The sequence below is a fragment of the Marmota marmota genome, unplaced genomic scaffold (genome assembly GCF_001458135.2).
Source record: "Marmota marmota marmota unplaced genomic scaffold, marMar, whole genome shotgun sequence".
NCBI classification, from domain to species: Eukaryota; Metazoa; Chordata; class Mammalia; order Rodentia; family Sciuridae; genus Marmota; species Marmota marmota.
Window position 1 is genome coordinate 13,807,127 of NW_025999960.1, and position 19,912 is coordinate 13,827,038.

Genomic DNA, 19,912 nt, shown 5'->3' on the forward strand with positions numbered 1-19,912 from the left:
AATCCTATCTCTAAATTTAGATTTTGCTCCCTCTAAGAATAGGACCTACACTGGTTCTTGTTAAATCTTCAAGCACTAGCGTCCTATCCCAAACTTCTGAGCCCATTTCTGATTATTTTACTATCTCTTCAGAGCTTCTGAAGCTCACCATCCATCAACCTCCATTTCACAACCTGCCAGCTCACAGACACTCGACCACTGCAACTCAAGGATGTCTTGCTGAGCTCCTTAACACCATTCACCTACTCATGTAGTCTAGCACCTCTGGAAACCATGTTCTCTAGAAACCTTGGCTGCCCTACCTAGGTGAATTTCTCCTTACTCCCTGCTGGCAGATAAGAATGACTTCACTACTAGTTCTCTCCTCCAACTACCAGTCAACCTTATCAGTCTTTTTGACAGAGTTTGTAGGAACCCAAGCTACAGGCTGGATAACTAAAATAAGAATTATTAAAGTTTGAAAAGTTGTTCCTTTTGATGTTCTTCATCTAGCCTATAATACAAGAGACTCCTTGTAGTAGAGAAAATTTCTAATATTAAGTGTGAATCTAATAGACTTTACAAATAAAAGTAATGTAATTCTTTTCTTTTAAAATTATACTCTTTCTAGCTTGTCATAGTATATTCTACTAACATGACTGTCAACTAAAGCAATAAAACTAATACAGTGCTCTTATAAATGCAAATATAATCCCTCAGCTACAAGAAGGTATTTTTATTGGCATTATAATCAAACCAAAGAATTCAGGCCTTACAATTTTTAAACCAATGCACAATTTTTATCAAATTTTCATAAGCTAATAAGAGATATAATGCTCTTTGACTAATCAACAAAACAACCTATCTCGTTTTAATTTAAATGAAACTAAATACATAACCAAAATTACCTCTGTGACAGGATTCCTAACCTGAGATCCTTTGGTAAAAACTTGGATGGGAAAAAAAATGACAACCTTGTTTTCACTAAACTTTTTAAGTAAAATTTAACTTTCTTTCAATTATAAATACAAACAACCAAGCACAGTAGTAAAAGCAGTACTATAACTCTGTCACCTTTAATCACATATTTTTATATCCTGTTGTAACTGTTATAGATACCTGAAAATATTATTTATGTTGACCACCATTTCACAATCATAGTAGTAATCTGACCTGCTATTTTGTTTGTGATTATACTACCCTGTCTATAGACACTTCTGTGACATAGCTGGCCTACTCCTGGGCAACTCTGACCCTAGTAGATAGTCAGATGCCAAAGAGTCAGGTCATGAGTTATCACACTAGTAACCTAAACATCTATGTTGCTTTTCGGTATTCCTTATCCACACCTCTTTGATGATCACTATGTATCAAAAAAATCACCCAAAGTCTAGTATTCTTATTCAAACCTTCACATATATATGCCTTTTATAATTTTTAATCTGTCTACATTTTAAGTGCAATTTCTCATTCTGTAGTGAGTTAATAACCACAAATTTTAATACTCTTAAAACTGTATTTCAATATAATTGGTGTTCTTTGTAATCCTAGTTGTATAATTATGCACTTCAAAATCATATCCTGAGAATAACATGCAGCCTAGGAAGTCCATGGTACTGGGGAAATTTCTAATCTCTACTTATAACATTTATAGACTCTTTTTATAAATTCTGGCACTAGTGTATAAAGTATTATTACAAGAGACACAAAGTGTAAGTTTCTTTCTTATAGATATTTTTCTACAGAGCACTTAACCTGGAACCCCACGCACATTAAAAAAAATGGTTAGTATTACAGGACCAAGTTTTAGTTATTAATGTTATCAACTAGCTGTTTCAATGACAGCAGCTCCCTTTTCTTATACATGTGCATATGCATACAAAAACGCCTCCAAATAAGACTTTGTCATAAGGGTTCTAAGGTTAAGAATAATTTTAAAATCAATGATGCATAAGAACATCCATAAATTACATAATGTAAGACTAAATTGTGTAATGTGAGACTATTAAAAGTGAGAAAAATATTAATAAGAACTAACATTTACTGTATAGAACTATGTTCCTAGTACTATGCCACATGTACAATTTCCCTCCCTTTTTTTCTCTCATTTAGCACTCAAAATTAAATAAATTAAACTTAATTTATTGGTTAGCTAACACGCCAAATTATATTTTCATCCTGAAAAGCATTAAAATATAACCAATACTTACTTCTGAATCTTCAGATAGGCCATTGCTCGGTTAGCAGGAAGAAGGGCATTAGCACCATCTGCTGCTATTCCTCGAGTATAGCATTCGATTGCTCTTTCGTACTTCCCCTCTTTGAAAAATCCATTCCCCTATGATTTTGGACAGAAGTATACAGAAGAATCAAAAAATATGCAAGAAAAAATAATTGAATTCAAATTTTAAGAAACATTCTAAGGATATCCATCAATATTATGTCAGTAATTAAAGTATATTTTAATTGTTAAAAGCCTAGTTCATGGGCTAGGGTTGTGGCTCAGCTAGAGCTCTTGCCTAGCATATGCAAGGCGCTGGATTCAATCCTCAGCACCACATAAAAAATAAGTAAATAAAATAAAAGTATTAAAAAAAAAATCTAGTTCATGCCGGGCACAGTGGCGCAGGACTGTAATCCCAACGGCTCAGGAGGCTGAGACAGGAGAAATGCAAATTCAAACCAGCCTCAGCAAAAGCGAGGAGCTAAGCAATTCAGTGAGATCCTGTCTCTAAATAAAATTATACAAAACAGGGCTGGAAATGTGACTCAGTGGTCAAGTGCCTCTGAGTTCAATCCTCTGAGTTCAATCCCCCCCCCAAAAAAAAAAAATATATATATATATATATAAAATTCATGAGACTTGTTTTAGACTCTAATTAGTATAGGTTTTCTTTTGCACATTAAGCAAAACCTTTTAATGTACTTCAACACCTTTTGTTTAAAACTTCAGCTATTGTTTCAATTGAAATTCTGAAACTTCAACTATACATCCCAATGTTCTTGGTACTAACGACTGAACCTCATTTAAAAGCAACTCTTTTCTCCTATACATATTTTGCCCACGTGGGCAAAATAACCCAAACCAGGATAATTCAAATACAATTAACAATTTAAGAATGAGGCTATTACAAAGAAAACTGCCATGCAGTTCCTAGCATAAAACCCCCAGCAGAGAAAGGAGATCCCAGAAAGTCCCTGGGCAGCTACAGTCCTGTGCAATGCACAAGGACAAACGTTCATGGGCAGCACTCCTCCAGGCACACAGGGTAAAGTTGGGTCACATCCTTTCTGGCCTCTCTGAATCTCAAGGGAATTGCAGAGGATGGGCAGTAATCCTGACTAATGATCATAGCATGAGCAAGTTCACAGTCACCTTTCTTCCCAAAGCCCCAGCATCTCCTTACAGGCGCTTAGCTTCTAGTGAGCAAACTATTGAGCTGGGCAAGGTATGCCATTTCACTCCCCCACTCCACAGGCCAGTCTGGAATTCCCATGCCTACTGCACAGTGACCTTTGTGTCCTTTTCCTCGTTGCCTACTATCAGCTCAATGTGTAAGCTAAAATTATCAAACTTCAACAGCAAACTATAAACTCCCTACAGCAGCCAGGCCCTAGGCCACGGGCAGCAGATGCAGTACAGACCTAAAGCTCTGAAGCCTCATAGCCCTGCCACTGAAAACCAGTAGAGCTTATTTTTTTTAATGGTGTTACTCTCTTTTCAGAAAAAGGAGGGGAAAAATGTATCTACTATATTACTTTACAGCATTCACCATTATTCTAATTAAATATTATACAAAATGTAAATGTAAAAACACATTTTAATAAAGGCCCAAATGTTATACTGTCTTCGATATATCAGAAACTATGTGAAAGAATTTCATCCTCAATTTCTGTGAAAGAACACTGTACCAGAATTGCACAGCCCATTCTCCAGTAACATTAATATGCCTAAATATAAATTAAACCTCATTGCAATGTAACATTTATTTATAATCATTCAAATATCATCATCAATCATTCCATAAATACTTATTAGGAATCCTCTGTGGGCCTATGAAAAGCTATAAAGGCATTAAATTAAATCTCCTCAACTCACGATTTGTATAGGAATTTTACTATGAAGTGGCCCTATGTAAATTAATAAGTTCATTACAAGAATGAGCTGAATTTATTTCTGTTACATTTATAACTACCTATATGTAAATCTATGTTAAAATCCTTATAAGTAGTTTGCTCCCTAAACTTAAATGTTTCTATAGTTATTTTAAAATTTACATATTGTCATCAATTACTCAAATTATGAATTAGTAGGCTCCAGAGGTTTTAGTATATTTAATTTCCAGTTCCTACTCAAGAAGAATTCTAATATAACATTAAAGAAAACAGAAACTCAACTGACACACACAAAATATAAGAGTAGCCAGGCATAATGGCGCACATGCGTAATCCCAGCGGCTCAGAAGCCTGAGGTAGGAAGATCACTAGTTCACAGCCAGCCTCAGCAAAAGCAAGGTGCTAAGCAACTCAGTGAGACCCTCTAAATAAAATACAAAATAGTGCTAAGGATGTGATTCTCAGTGGTTAGTGCCCCTGAGATCAATCCCTAGTACCCACCCCAAATACACACACAAAAAATGTTAAGAGGGGCTGGAGATGTGGCTCAAGCAGTAGCGCGCTCGCCTGGCATGCGTGCGGCCCCGGGTTCGATCCTCAGCACCACATACAAATAAAGGTGTCCGCCGAATACTAAAAAAAATAAATATTAAAAAAAATTCTCTCTCTCTCTCTAAAAAAAAAAAAAAATGTTAAGAGTAAACACTCAGCAAAACATTCTTTTTGTGTTGGAACCCCTTTGAATTACCAGATCTTTTTCTGTAATGGCCTGCTGCTTATTTTTCTGTTCTTCAATATGTTTTTTTTCTCCATCAGTTGACTCAGTCACTATAGCAGCTTCCTCTGGATATGAGTTTTCTTTGAATGTTAAAGCCTAGAAGACACAGCAGTCAGCTGAAGTAAAACAAATAATACAAAAAGCATACGTACTTGGTTTTAAAATGTAAATTATTCATATACATTAGAATTGCTATTATATTCAAATAATTGACAAAATATTTTCTACTCAAATTCTCTTTCTACTAATTTAAAAAGGAAAAGTATATATATATATATATATATATATATACACACACACACACACACACACACACACACACACACATACATATATACACATACATACACACACTCATGTATAATGCTTCTTATTCCCAATTAAAATATATAGTGTCCACTAAAGATAGTTGTTCAACTATTTATTCAACAAACATTTTCTGAATTTCTAAACTGGTCAAGCACTATTGTAGGAGTCGTTTTCAAACACAAAGCAGTCAAGTAAGACCACATCAGCTGGGTACAGTGACATGACTGTAATCTCAGTTACTCAGGACACTGAGGCAGAAGCATCACAAGTTTGAGGTCACCCTGGACAACTTACTGAAACCCTGGTACTAATAAAGCAGGGAGGCAGGCATAGCTCAATGGTATAATGCTTGCCCAGACTGAACCAGGCCATGGATTCAAACCCTAGTACTTGGGGGGATGGGGAGAATCCACCAAATTTTTCAAATTTAATATTCAATTATTACTTGACCTAAGACAATATACACAATAACACAGTTCACAATTATAATGAAGTTGACATATTTACCAGTAGATTTTATTTGTGATAAGTAATGGTAGTATTTAAAAGCAGATTTTCCCCAATCATTATCACTTTTTTCTCAATGTTTCAAAGATGGCAAAAACAACTGTAAGGTTGATTCAAAGGCAAACTGAAAGGAATTTGCAAATGCTCAATACTATAAAACATCAGTTGAATAATATTACAATTACTAATGTTACACTTAATAACCTATTTCCTGTTAAAAATTAGTATTATTTTTGCTAAGATACAAATTATAAAGCTGAAGTAACTTAAAATCAAAGAAATATGCAAAAGTTTAGCACAGAAATCAGAGGACACACCAAAAACAAAACAATTAGATTAAAAAATAATCCTGCCTTTTGGAAAAAAGTAAAGCAGCAGTAGTTCTAAAGACCTCAGCCAGCTTTTAAAAGTGATGATCAAATATGGATCTTGAAATACCATTACACTACCTCTAACTTGCAAATACATTTGGTAAAATTCTATTAGTACAAAAAAAGAAGTTAATAGTAAAAAAATCTCTGCAAAAAACTTTAATTTCATCAAATAAAGGTTATATATAATGCACTTAAATAGCTGTGATTTACCTGATTAATTTTCCTGAGTTCATTCATTGCTTCAAAGTTATTTGGCTCCAATTCTAATACTTTTTCATAATCTTAAGAGAAAGTAAAAGAATTTTTTTAAAAAACTATATAATAATTATTTGTTGCCATGTAACACATAACTACCCTACAGCAAAATGAAAGCAGAACTAAGGAATATTAACATTAAGCTACTGGACTTTCTTCATTATTCCCTAGAATAGAAATTCTAATAGAACAAATCATCTTCCACCAGCTCCAAGAATATTTGCCATTATAAGATGTACATCATTAAACCAAGAAGCAACAAAATCTATTAGATATCATCTTTATTCAGACTTTGTTATTTATATTATGCAAATCTATTTTTATGGACTAACAGAAGACTTAGGATTTACAAATAAACTAAAACATGTTAAGAGCCTTATATGCAATATCTCTTGCCTCACAACAACCAACAATCATCTATTTCCGGTAAGGAACTGAAAATCACAGAAGATACTGGTCATATATGGTGTGACAGTACATGGTAGAATGAGAATTTGAACCAAAGTCTGACTGATGGCAAATAATGTTCTCTTTCCCAAAACAAGACACCTTTTAAATTACAAAAAGGGCTTTGTTCAAATATTTTATGGAAAGCTCTCTGGATAATTAACTATAATTATTTAGCATTCTTTATTTAAGAGTTTTTAGATAATGACAACCTGAAAAATAATACCTTTTTTAGCATCCTCTAATTTTTGCAGAGCAAATCGAGCAGCACCTCGTCTAGCATAAGCCTTAGTATAACTTCTACTTAAGGCAATTGCTAAATTACAATCCGACTCAGCAACAGCAAATCTGCAATTTAAAAAATTAAAATAAGTGAAGTTAATAAAAATCATTCATTAAACCAACACTTTCAAAGCCTGTGTTTGAAATCCCTAAAAAGGGTTTTCTTCACAATTAAACTCACATTTCCTGCCTCCTTTTACTTAATTAAGACTACTTAAAAGCAGTAATTCTCTTTCCCTCCCTGACACAGAGTACTGGATGTTGAACCACTGACTTACATTACTAGTCCTTTTTTCTTTTTTGTGGAGAGCATTTGAGGATTGAACCAAGGGCAACAATAGCGACACCAGTCCTTTTCTTTTCTTTTTTAAAGACATGTCTCACTAAATTACCAAGGCTGGCCTTAAACTTACAATCCTCTTACTTCAGCCTCCCCAGAAGCTAGGATTATAGATACACACCACTTCACCTGGCAAGAGCAATAATTCTTAATGGTAAAACTTTAGTACCATACTCTTTTACGCAAGAAAACAAGAAGGTTCAATATTACCCCCTCTTCCCCCAGTATTTCACTGGACATCCTCAATGAAATTCCACAAGAAAAAAATACAAGGTAAGAAAACTGGGAAAGAGGGCTAGGATTGTGGCTTAGTAGTAGAGTGCTTGCCTAGCATGTGTAAGGCACTGGGTTCAATCCTCAGCACCACATAAAAATAAATAAATAAAATAAAGGTATTGTGTCCATCTATAACTGAAAAATAAAAAAGAGAAAACTGGGAAGAAGGGGGGAAAAACTGACAGTATTCTCAGATGAGATGATTGACCACACAGAAAACTCAAAACAATATAGAGACATTGCTAAAAATAATTTACCAAGGTGGCTGCTTAATTATAGCCCACCACCACTACCGACAACAATGAAACAACTAGCAAAGACATACAAGACAGAAATGAAAATTTTAAGGTCATCTTCAAAGACATTAAAGAAGACTTAAGGCCAGAGACGTAAACTCAGTAGCAGAGCACTTGCCTGCCTATTATGCACCAGGCTCTGGGTTCAATGTGTGAAAAAACAGGAAGTCCAGTGGTCCATTATCATAATTAAGAATTTAGCCTTAATTTGATCCAGTTGTAGCCATTTTTCTTATAACCTGACCATTTGCCCACTCCAATTTTAAAATTCGCTAATCGCATAGATTGTACCCCAAGCTCCTTCAATCAAGGCGTTAAGGATAAAAGCAGGCAGACAGCCCACCCAGACATGCTTGTTGGCCATGTTCCAACAGCAAGCCTTTCTGGCGAGAGTAAATGCTTGTCCACCCACTTTTGAGCACGTGTTTGCAAGCACTAAAAAAAAAAAAAAAAAGCACAATTCTAATCAAAATCCCAATAGGATGTTTCAAAGAATTTGAGGCAGTGATTCTAAAATTTAAACCACTGAGCAAGTCCAGGAATACCTAGGACATTGCTGAAGAATAAGGAAGGAGAATATAGCCTACATCAAACATCAAGACTTATAACAGTATAATAATCAAAGGTACTATGGAATGGATACAGAAACAGGAAACAGACCAATGTAAAGAATAGAGATGAGCCAGGTGACAGTAGCACACGCCTGTAATCCCATTGATTTGGGAGGCTGAAGCAGAAGGATCACAAGTTCAAAGATGGCTTCTGCAACTTAGCGATACCCTGTCTCAAAATCAAAAAAAATATAAGGGGGATGTAGCTCAGTGGTTAAGCACCCCGGGTTCAATCCCCAATGCCGGGGGGAAAAAAAAGAATGTCTTTCTTCATGGTATTTGTCTTTTAAAAAATTCTTGTGACAGGCCAGTATCCTGCATAAGACAATAACACATTTTATGTTCCTCCACATTAAATATGTCCTTAAAGAATATGATTTAAAGATAGATAAATGTTGGAACATGTTTTAAATTTATCATAATAAAAGTTCTCTGGGTTAAATATAGATAAGTAGTTTTTCAAATAGAGGGAAATTAATTATCAAACATTGTCACCCAATCAATTTTTTTTTCTTTTATGAATTAGGTAAAGAACATGATTACTCAACTTTTAGAGAACCACCTTAGTAAAGTTAGCAATAGAAGCATGTTTAGAGCACCCAGATATTTACAATGGTATAAAGTCAGTAAAAGAGAGTAAAAACATAAGAGTTCACAGTAGAAAAGAAACATAACACATGTTCAATCTGTCCTATACAATTTACTGTGAAAGACTTTTTTTAAAAAAAATCAGTCTCCACATACACATAAGCCATTCACACACTTTATGGAAAGTCCTTACTTTTTCAATCTGAAGTATGCTGATGCTCTATTTGTTGGCAACACAGGATTATATGGATCAGCATCCATGCCTTTTGTGTAGCATTCAATTGCTTCATCATATTTCCCTTGTTTGAAGTATTTATTGCCCTAAAAGAAAAAATTAAGCAAAATGTTCTTTGTATGAGTGCATTCACTATATAGTCATTGTATGGCAACCCAAGAGCCTTGGCAGAAAAACAAATGAAATACCTAGTATACTTTTACTGACAGTATCGATCCAAAGAAACTAACAAAAGAAAGACATCAGAATTTAATCTGAAAAGAATTCCACCACTTTGAAAAGCAAAATTACCAGTTTTACAGAAATTAGGCATCTCTCAGAGGGATTTTGACACTGCAAAAATTAAACAAAGATGGCTGTGAAATGGAGGAGTAATATAATATTTATGCTGAGAATCACACACCGACTTCAAGTTATTTCTGCCTACTACTATGAACCATGTTACAACTTCAGATATGATCCAAGCACTTTCTATACAATTCATTTATTGCTTACAACAATCCATTGAAGTTTAATTAAAATGTTAATCTCACTGTACAGTTGAGAAAACTGAGGTAGAAGCAGTTCAAAGAGCTTGTCATAGATCTAACCAAATAATTAATCTGGATCTAGGGTATGTACTCCTAACCATTATGCACATTGCCTCCCAACAGGGATCTAGCCAATAACAATTTGAAGTTAGAACAAAATCCCTTAGCATGTCGAAGAAGTTTTAGAATTCACATGATTTTCTACTTAACTTGCTTAACTGAAGGAACCTATAGCTAAAACATACCTTTTCTTTTAGAGCAAGAGCCTTTTGTGCATCTACATGAATCCCATCCTCTTCTGACTCTGATTCTTGAGACACAGAATCATGGGTAGTATCTTCTTTATCAAGCTCTTCAAGGATACTGTCCTTAAATTGTAAGAAGGAGAAAAGTGCTCATAACTCCACATCCACTAGGGGAAATAAATTATCCTTAACAGAATTTAACTTATTACAATATAAAGACCTAATAGGCCTCTAAAAGCAGCAATTTGAATAACCTCTCATGTCACATTATACCCAGAGAAAAAGGTGCCCATGTTTAGAAAATCAAGATCCAAAAAGAATCTTTTAATTCATAAAGCTAAGTCAACAGAATCTACAAATTATCCCTAAGTCACAGTGAGATATTATCACTTAACATAAGAGAAGTCTCAAGTACCTCTAAACTAATGTACATAACACCCAATAGCAGAGAGAAAGAGTTAAAAAAAATTCTTATTTTACAACAACAAAAACCACTTTTAGAGCACAATTAACTCCTGACCCTCATAACAACCTGAGGTAAATTCAATTAGCCATGTTTTTCATTTGAGGGAATAAAACACAAGTTACTCAAAGTCATTCAGCTAATAAATGACTTGAGCAGAGATTTGAATTCAGGCTGCCTGCCTCCTCCAGATCTCACTCCCTATGTTACACAGTTTACCTATGTATTCCAAATATAGTTAACTCTACCAAAGCAAGTATAATTATACACTCTTTTTTATGGTAATAAATAACTTCAAAGACTCCCCTAGGATTTTTCAAAATCACATTTTTATCATTTATGCTAAAAGAATAATTCTACTAAAATATTTTTAAATAATTTTACTTCTATTTGACATATCATAAATGTACATATTTATGAGGTACAGTGTAATATTTCAATACAAGTATGTGTAATGACCCAATTGGACTACGTAGCATAATACTCCAAACAATAGTAGATATCTTAAATCAATAAGCATTAAAGTTCATTTAAGCAAACTTGTTAACCATTATATAAACAAAATCCTGTTTGCATCTAACACACATATTATTTAATTATATATGTAAAAAAATACATTGTCAATAAATTGAAAAGCAAAATCAATGCTTGGTTTCACTGAAAGAACATTAAAACAGATTAAAATTCAGCTGTGTTTTAGCATGAAGATTCTAGAAATAACATCAGCCTACTGACACTGTAGCCAAGATTACCTAACCCCCTGCAATGATGACATGTAGAAAACAAAATTGCAGCAGGACACTAAAGCAGCATCTCAGATACAAACTAGAAGAGAAGGGTAATCACCTAAATATTGTATAGATTCACTAAAATGACACTGCAAACAATGCAGTACAATCACAATGGCATTGTCCACACACAGCAAAAGCTTATTCAAAACGTTAAGTAAGTAAATGACTGTGGAACGCATCTCTGTAAGAAATCTTTTGAGATGCCTTTCAAGAAAGAGCATTATATGAAGACATTGACTTATGAAAAGGAACCAGCTATATAATAAAGGGCAAAGTGACACAGACTATATGTCACTCAGATGAGAAAAAATCATATGTTTAGAAAATGTTGTTCCCAACAGTAATAAATACAAGATCCAAAATTGTATTTCTCTTTTATTTGGACAATACTGAAACAGATGGCAAAGTAGTTAATTAAGAGTAATTAACATATTTATGGGTCAATGAGTCTTGATTTCATTAACAAAAATACAACACAACTAATTTGGAAAACAGTTCAGCAAAATCTTCTAAAGTTAAATAAATGTATAAACTATGAATGAGCAAATCCCCTCTTGGTGCTTATCTCCATAAAATGAACTGTACTAGAATGCTCATAGTTTATTAATATAAAATGGCTCCAAACTGGAAACCCAAATGTGTCAACAGCATGGACAAACAGTAAAATATCCACAAAACAGAATTCAGATCAACAACGTAAAAGAATAAAAAACTACTACTCATAATATGGATCAATATCAGAAAATGCAAAAGCAGCCAAACACACGAGTGCATATTGTATACTATATTTATATCAAATTCCAAAACTGGCAAAACTAACCTACAATATGAGAATATATCTGAAGAGTGGCTGCTTTTGAGAGGTTATCAACTGACAAGGTGGCTTCTGGGATGCTAGAAATATTTCTCTCTCTCTCTCACTGATTCACATGTGTATGCAGAAGTAAAAATTCAGGAGGCTAGCTGGGCACAGTGGCACAGGCCTATAATCCCAGCAGCTCTATAATCCCAGTTGCTGAGGCTGCTGTTGAGCCAGCCCTAAGCAACTCAGCAAGACCCTGTCTCTAAATAAAATATTAAAAAGGGCAAATGTGAATCAGTGGTTAAGTGTCCCTGGGTTCAATCTCCAGTACCAAAAAATTTTAAAAATTCAGGAGGCTATATATATCGATTTAAGGAATTCATGCATATTATACTTCAGTAAAAAAGTTAAACCAGAAAGTACAGAAAAAATAATAAGCATAAGAATAAAAACTGTCATTGTCTCTGGGGGTATGGTAAAAAAAGAAAATGGGATAGGGAAGGAGCACATTTATAGCTTCAACAGTACTGGGGAAATTATCTTTTAGATGATGAGCTCATATTTTTTTTTATGCTTCAGAACATGAAATAATAATCAAGTATCACATAATAAACACCAAAAAGGAATGTATCTTTGGTTACACACACTTCCCTTCCACACACGCCTCCAACCAAATCAACCCTTAAAGTGAGTAAGAGTCCAGAATAAGGTGGACCAACCAATAGTTTTCCTTTCACAGACTGACATGACTGTGGCTACTTGGAGCTCTGAGCAGAAGGTTCTTAGCTAGAGTACACACTTGTAATAATTCTCAACTACACTGTGTATTATGTGTTGGAGATGGGAGGCACATATAACCCACTTAGGATTAGAAGGGTGAAATATACCTTTTTGGGATTAGATTTTATTGTCACACAACCTCAGCTCTAAATCTAGACACAAAGGCATCTCTCAGCAGTGTTCTACAGGTCCTTCAGTATATTAAAAAAAAGTATTGCCAGAGTCATTCTTTTCTGGAAGTATCACTAGCTTAGAATCCTGGCTGTTCAGAAGTTAGAGATGGCAGGAAGAATGGGTAGCTGGTCTAACTATAAAGAAGTAAGTAGTGTAAGGAGATCTTTGTGGTGGTATTTCTGTACCTTAGTTGCAATGGAGGCCACCTAGATCTAAACACAATAAAATGTCACAGAACTATTTACACATTATACCAACGTTGATTTCCTGGTTTTGATTCTGTACTTATATATAGTTAATAAAATGTAAATAGTGAAAAAAACTGAGTGAAGAATACAGTGGGCCTCTACATGCTTTTTTTTTTTTCTTAAAGAGAGAGAGAATTTTTTAATATTTATTTTTAGTTTTCGGTGGACACACATCTTTATTTTATTTTTATGTGGTGCTGAGGATCGAACCCAGCGCCTCGCGCATGCCAGGTGAGTGCACTACCGCCTGAGCCACATCCCCAGCCCAACATGCTATTTTTGCAAAAAGATAAAACATAAAAAAAGAAAAGAATCCTGGCTGTTTTAGTCACCATTCACTAAAGGAGGATTAGAAAAGAAAAATTAATCTACATAACTAAAAAGACTTGTAATTAAATTTTAATTCCCACATAAAAGAATCTATAATAGAAGACACAAGCCACAAGGACTCTATTTTTTTTTTCATTTAATCTGTAACTGTTAGCTAACTCCAACAAGATTTTATTCAAATATATCAAGAAGCACATGACTAAATTAACTTACCACATCAAGTTTTGCCCATGCCTCATAATCATAAGATTTTATCCTATTTTTTGTGTTTTCCTCCTTGGTTTTTTTAGAAGACTCTTTAGCTTTGCCTTTCTTCTTTTTCCTAAAATTCCCATTTCGAATAGGAGGTAAATTCTAGGGAGAAAAATAAGTTTTAAACTCAACTAGCAATATATAAAATTCTCATTAAATGATATTTTCATGTAAGAAGTAATTTTTCTATTTAATTTCAAGTGCTTCAATATACCAATTTACCATCTTTACTTATAATAATTATGCTTAAAAAGTTTAATTCATCCTATGATGAATGTTGAACATTGTTCAGTTACAAGTAAAGTATTATTACCTGAATATCCTAATTATACCTTAATTTATAATCCTAGATTCAGACTTCAAAAACTATCTGATCTCCAGACTTAGGACATTAAATGAGCAGTCATTCAAAGGCAAACTGAAGTCTTTCCACCTCATTATATGCAATATAAAAAAAACCTAATATATTTAAATACGTTGTCTTAATAAAATACTTGGGAATCAACCTAACAAAAGAGGTGAAAGATTTATACAATTAAAACTACAGAACCCTAAAGAGAGAGATAGAAGAAGATCTTAGAAGATGGAAAAATGTACCCTGTTCATGGATAGGCAGAACCAACATCATCAAAATGGCGATATTACCCAAAGTTCTCTACAGGTTCAACGCAATGCCAATCAAAATCCCAACGGCATTTCTGGTAGAAATAGATAAAGCTATCATGAAATTCATATGGAAAAACAAAAGACCCAGAATAGCAAAAGCAATTCTAAGCAGGAAGTGTGAATCGGGAAGTATAGCGATACCAGATTTCAAACTGTACTACAGAGCAATAGTAACAAAAACAGCATGGTACTGGTACCAAAACAGACAGGTGGACCAATGGTACAGAATAGAGGACACAGAGACCAATCCACAAAATTACAACTTTCTTATATTTGATAAAGGCGCTAAAAGCATGCAATGGAGAAAGGATAGCATCTTCAACAAATGGTGCTGGGAAAACTGGAAATCCATATGCAACAAAATGAAGCTGAACCCCTTTCTCTCGCCATGCACAAAAGTAAATTCAAAATGGATCAAGGACCTAGATATCAAATCAGAGACTCTGCACCTGATAGAAGAAAAAGTTGGCTTCAATCTACACATTGTGGGGTCGGGCTCCAAATTCCTTAATAGGACGCCCATAGCACAAAAGTTAATAACTAGAATCAACAAATGGGACTTACTCAAACTAAAAAGTTTTTTCTCAGCAAGAGAAACAATAAGAGAGGTAAATAGGGAACCTACATCCTGGGAACAAATCTTTACTCCTCACACTTCAGATAGAGCCCTAATATCCAGAATATACAAAGAACTCAAAAAATTAAACAACAAGATAACAAACAACCCTATCAACAAATGGGCGAAGGACCTGAACAGACACTTCTCAGAGGAGGACATACAATCTATCAATAAGTACATGAAAAAATGCTCACCATCTCTAGCAGTCAGAGAAATGCAAATCAAAACCACCCTAAGATACCATCTCACTCCAGTAAGATTGGCAGCCATTATGAAGTCAAGCAACAATAAGTGCTGGCGAGGATGTGGGGAAAAGGGTACACTTGTACATTGCTGGTGGAACTGCAAACTGGTGCGGCCAATATGGAAAGCAGTATGGAGATTCCTAGGAAAGCTGGGAATGGAACCACCATTTGACCCAGCTATCGCCCTTCTCGGTCTATTCCCTGAGGACCTTAAAAGAGCATGCTACAGGGATACTGCCACATCAATGATCATGGCAGCACAATTCACAATAGCTAGACTTTGGAATCAACCCAGATGCCCTTCAATAGATGAATGGATTAAAAAACTGTGGCATTTATACACAATGGAGTATTACGCAGCACTAAAAAATGACAAAATCATGGATTTTGCAGGGAAATGGATGGCATTAGAGCAGATTATGCTAAGTGATGCTAGCCAATCCTTAAAAAACAAATGCCAAATGTCTTCTTTGATATAAAGAGAGCAACTAAGATCAGAACAGGGAAGAAGAGCATGAGGAAAAGATTAACATTAAACAGAGACGAGTGGGGGGAGAGAAAGGGAGAGAGAAGGGAAACTATGGAAATGGAAGGAGACCCTCATTGTTACACAAAATTACATATAAGAGTTTGTGAGGGGAAAGGGGAAAAAAAAAACAAGGGAGAGAATTAAACAACAGCAGATGGGGTAGAGAGGGAAGATGAGAGGGAAGGGGAGGGGGGATAGTAGGGGATAGGAAAGGTAGCAGAATACAACAGTCATTAATATGGTATTATGTAAAAATGTGGATGTGTAACCGATGTGATTCTGCAACTTGTATTTGGGGTAAAAAATGGGAGTCATAACCCATTTGAATCAAATGTATGGAAGATGATATGTCATGAGCTTTGTAATGTTTTGAACAACCAATTAAAAAAAATAATAATAAAAAAAAAAAGAAATGCAAAAAAAAAAAAAAAAGAATTAACTATCTAGGTAATATCTTCATTTTTATGCCAATAATGTATACTAATATGTCATTAAATATGTAACCTATATGTCATTTTCATATGTGTACACACCTATCCCTACATATTTTATGATGCTATTTCTTTAAGTATTATCACATGGTCATCCTTTCAGTCACTATTCACTAAGATTTAAAATATAACAGTAATACAAATTACAAATACTTTTTAAAAAACACAGAATTTCTAAAAGAAAATGTTGATAATGAAGCAAATCACTTCAATTTCAGTATTTTCACAAAACATTTTAAAAAGCCATGCTTTATTTGAGAAATAAAGTTTTAGTAGATACCAAATTAGGAATTCTTAATTTACCTCTTCAAGAATACCACTCTGTCTTCTTAGTTCCATATCCTTTTGTTTAATGTCTTTTTCCCAGTTTTCTAAATCCCTCATAAAGTCTTGTAATTCTTCTGCATTTTGTTTCACTTGCAGTTGTAATTCAATTGCTTTACTGGAAGTCATTATGGCCTGTAGAGCTTTGAACAACCAACTTCTGAGAAGAATTAAATAATACATTATGACAGTTGCACCTCAACTTACAATAGGGTTACATCCCCACACCCATCATGAATTGAAAATACTGTTAAATCAAATGTACTTCACCCTCTAAATTCCAAATTTTCAATTTTGCAAATATTTCTATGAAACTGACACAAGTATATTAAAATAAGTTGGAAATCATAATCAGAAGAGCTTAGATGTCCTTTGTATGTTTTTATGTATATTTTTTCAAACTCTAATCATTCCCCTATTTTCTCTGAAAACAGAACTCTGAAAAAATAGAATTTCACAAAAATTGTTGCTCAATTTAAGTTTTTTTTTTAATAGTTATTCCACATCTGCAATGGTGGAACTTCATAGGTTAATAAACCTAACCTACTAAAGTAGCTTAGCAACATAGTACATTAATAAGTATCAATTCTTTAACCTCCTGGTGATTGTTTACTCTCCTGGTTGTTCACTGATCTGATACCATGGCTGAGTGGGAGTTACAGCTCACTGTCACCACCCAGTATCACCATATTGTACCACATACGCCACACCATTTAAAAAAAAAAAAATTCAAACTATGCGTATTCCTTCATCTACATTATAAAGTTGAGAAATCCTAAGTCAAACCATCATAAGTTGGGGACTCTATTTCGTTTATTCTTCTAAAACCTGACTAGTTCATGATTGTCCACTATTTCATAATGACCAACATACTTGGACAGAAAACAGTCTAAAGAGATGTTGAATAAAGTATCAGTATAACATTTTTAAATAATGTATCAACTGTTTGATAAATAAACAAGAGAAGTTTGGTCATCCTTAAACAACAATGAAAGGTGATGGGGGTGGGGGGAATCACTGAAATTAGCAAGTAGCCCATGGTAGCATATTGGCTATTGATCGCTAGTTTCTAATTATATCTCAATTATTTCCTTTACACCTTTTTCTTCCAACATTTACTGCACTTCTACTATGTGACAAATCCCACATGGAGATTTAAGGATGTAAAATCAAGCACAAAAAGGTGTCTTGTATAGTGAAGGGGGAAAAAAAAATCAAAGTACTAAGGAACAAAATACTATGTTAGACAGGGATTCTCAACCATGGGACTACTGACATTTTGGACCAGAAAATTCATTGTCATGAGGGTGCTGTTCATCATAAAAAGGCTGGCAACATCCCTGCCCTCTGGATTGTTTCCAGACACTGCCAAAGGCCCACAGGAGGCAAAAATAACCTCTATGGTGAACCATGTACAGATGTTATGGATGGTTAAAAATCAGATGGTAAGCTGAAGCTGAACACCATGGCACATGCCTGTAATCCCAGCGGTATGGAAGGCTAAGGCAGGACTGCATGTTCAAAGGTAGCCTCAGAAATTCAGTAAGGCCCTAAGCAACAGAGAAAGACACTATCTACATAAAATATGTAAAGAAAAAGGGATGGGGATGTGGCACAGTGGTTAAGAACCTCTTGGGTTCAAACCCTGATACCAAAACACACACACACACACACACACACACACAGAGATGGTAGGCTGATAAAGTCAAGACAGGAGTCTTGTCCAGAGGCTTTAAAACTTAATCTGTTTCATAAAGGGCCAGTCAAGCAGCTAACAGGGAGGAATAGGATGGCAGAGTAAGGAACTATGAGGGACAACGAAGGTTAAAGAGGTATATATAGAAAAGATCTTGAAATGCCAGGCCATGAGATTTCACCTATATTCTGAAAGCCCCATGAAGGTACTAAGATGGTAAAACAAAAAAGAATTGATGACTGGTTAGATTGGGAAACTGGGGAGGAAAGAAGATTCAAATGTCCTAGATTTCTGGCTTAGGAGTCATTTTGAGTCAGAAAACACAATTTTTTTTTTTAAGTTCTAGATGGACACAATATATTCATTTATTTATTTATATGTGGTACTGAGGATTGAACCCAGTGCCTCACATGTGCGAGATAAGCGCTTTACCACTGAGCTACAGCCTGTGTTAGACCAGGACACAAAGAAAAGACCACCAACTCCAACTAAAATCAAATTAAAGAAAGCTTATAATTTCAACTGGCCGGGCTGCCTCTCCCAAAAACCATGGGAACAGAAGACAGTCCCACAGCTCTCTAGGAGTGCAGCTTTATAGCACAGAAAGTTACACAAAGGGGGGTTTGAGAACTTGCAGATAACAAAATTTTGATAAACATAGCACAAAGGCTTGTTAATATTTTAGCTGGCCCTGACATCAGAATTTATGAGGGTCAATAGAGCTTCAAAGAAGGCTGTTATCTGGTCATGGGTGAGTTCAAGGCACAGGCGGGCATTCCAAGCAAGTTTAGAAATCACAATAATTTATAGTAAAGCCGAAATTAGCTTTTCATGCCTTTGTGGCGTGAGATGGCTCCCAATCTTAAGAGGGAATTAGGCTGGGTTTATCATCAGACCAGAAAACACAATTTTTAAAAAAGAAAAGGGATTTCAATATGTCAAGATCATTGTATTGTCTTGAACAACTAATAAAAATAAATTTAAAAAAAAAGAAAAAGAAAAGGGATTTCAGAGTTGGAGGGCCAATGGACCCCAAGAGTATTTCAGTTTGAGATACGCTAATTTTGAGTGCTCAAAGGATATCAGAAGAAAATACACAGTAGATATGAGCCAGGCGAGGTGGCGCACGCCTGTAATCCCAGTGGCGCAGGAAGCTGAGACAGGAGGATCATTAGTTCAAAGCCAGCCTCAGCAACTTAGGCACTAACCTTGTCTCTAAATAAAATACAAAATAGGGCAGGGGGTGTGGCTCAGTGGTTGAGTACCCCTGAGTTCAATCACTGGGAGGGAGGGAGGGAGGGAGGGAGGGAGGGAAGGAAGGAAGGAAGGAAGGA

At 34.9% G+C, this 19,912-nt stretch overlaps 1 protein-coding gene across 4 annotated transcripts in view; it reads right to left on the reverse strand.

Annotated features, from left to right (window-relative positions):
• Rpap3 (RNA polymerase II associated protein 3) overlaps positions 1 to 19,912 on the reverse strand; it is a 38,831-nt gene that overhangs the window by 17,226 nt on the left and 1,693 nt on the right. For 2 of the 4 annotated variants that reach the window (XM_015493256.2, XM_015493254.2), the window contains exons 2-9: positions 16,862 to 17,042; positions 13,970 to 14,110; positions 10,169 to 10,291; positions 9,352 to 9,479; positions 6,992 to 7,113; positions 6,274 to 6,344; positions 4,844 to 4,969; positions 2,190 to 2,317 (exon numbers count right to left, since the gene is read on the reverse strand). In XM_015493256.2, coding sequence (XP_015348742.1) covers positions 2,190 to 2,317; positions 4,844 to 4,969; positions 6,274 to 6,344; positions 6,992 to 7,113; positions 9,352 to 9,479; positions 10,169 to 10,291; positions 13,970 to 14,110; positions 16,862 to 17,011 — 989 coding nt within the window. In that variant the 5' untranslated portion in view covers positions 17,012 to 17,042. The remainder of the gene's footprint in view (positions 1 to 2,189; positions 2,318 to 4,843; positions 4,970 to 6,273; positions 6,345 to 6,991; positions 7,114 to 9,351; positions 9,480 to 10,168; positions 10,292 to 13,969; positions 14,111 to 16,861; positions 17,043 to 19,912) is intronic. The other 2 variants (XM_015493257.2, XM_048802598.1) reach the window with 1 other exon arrangement.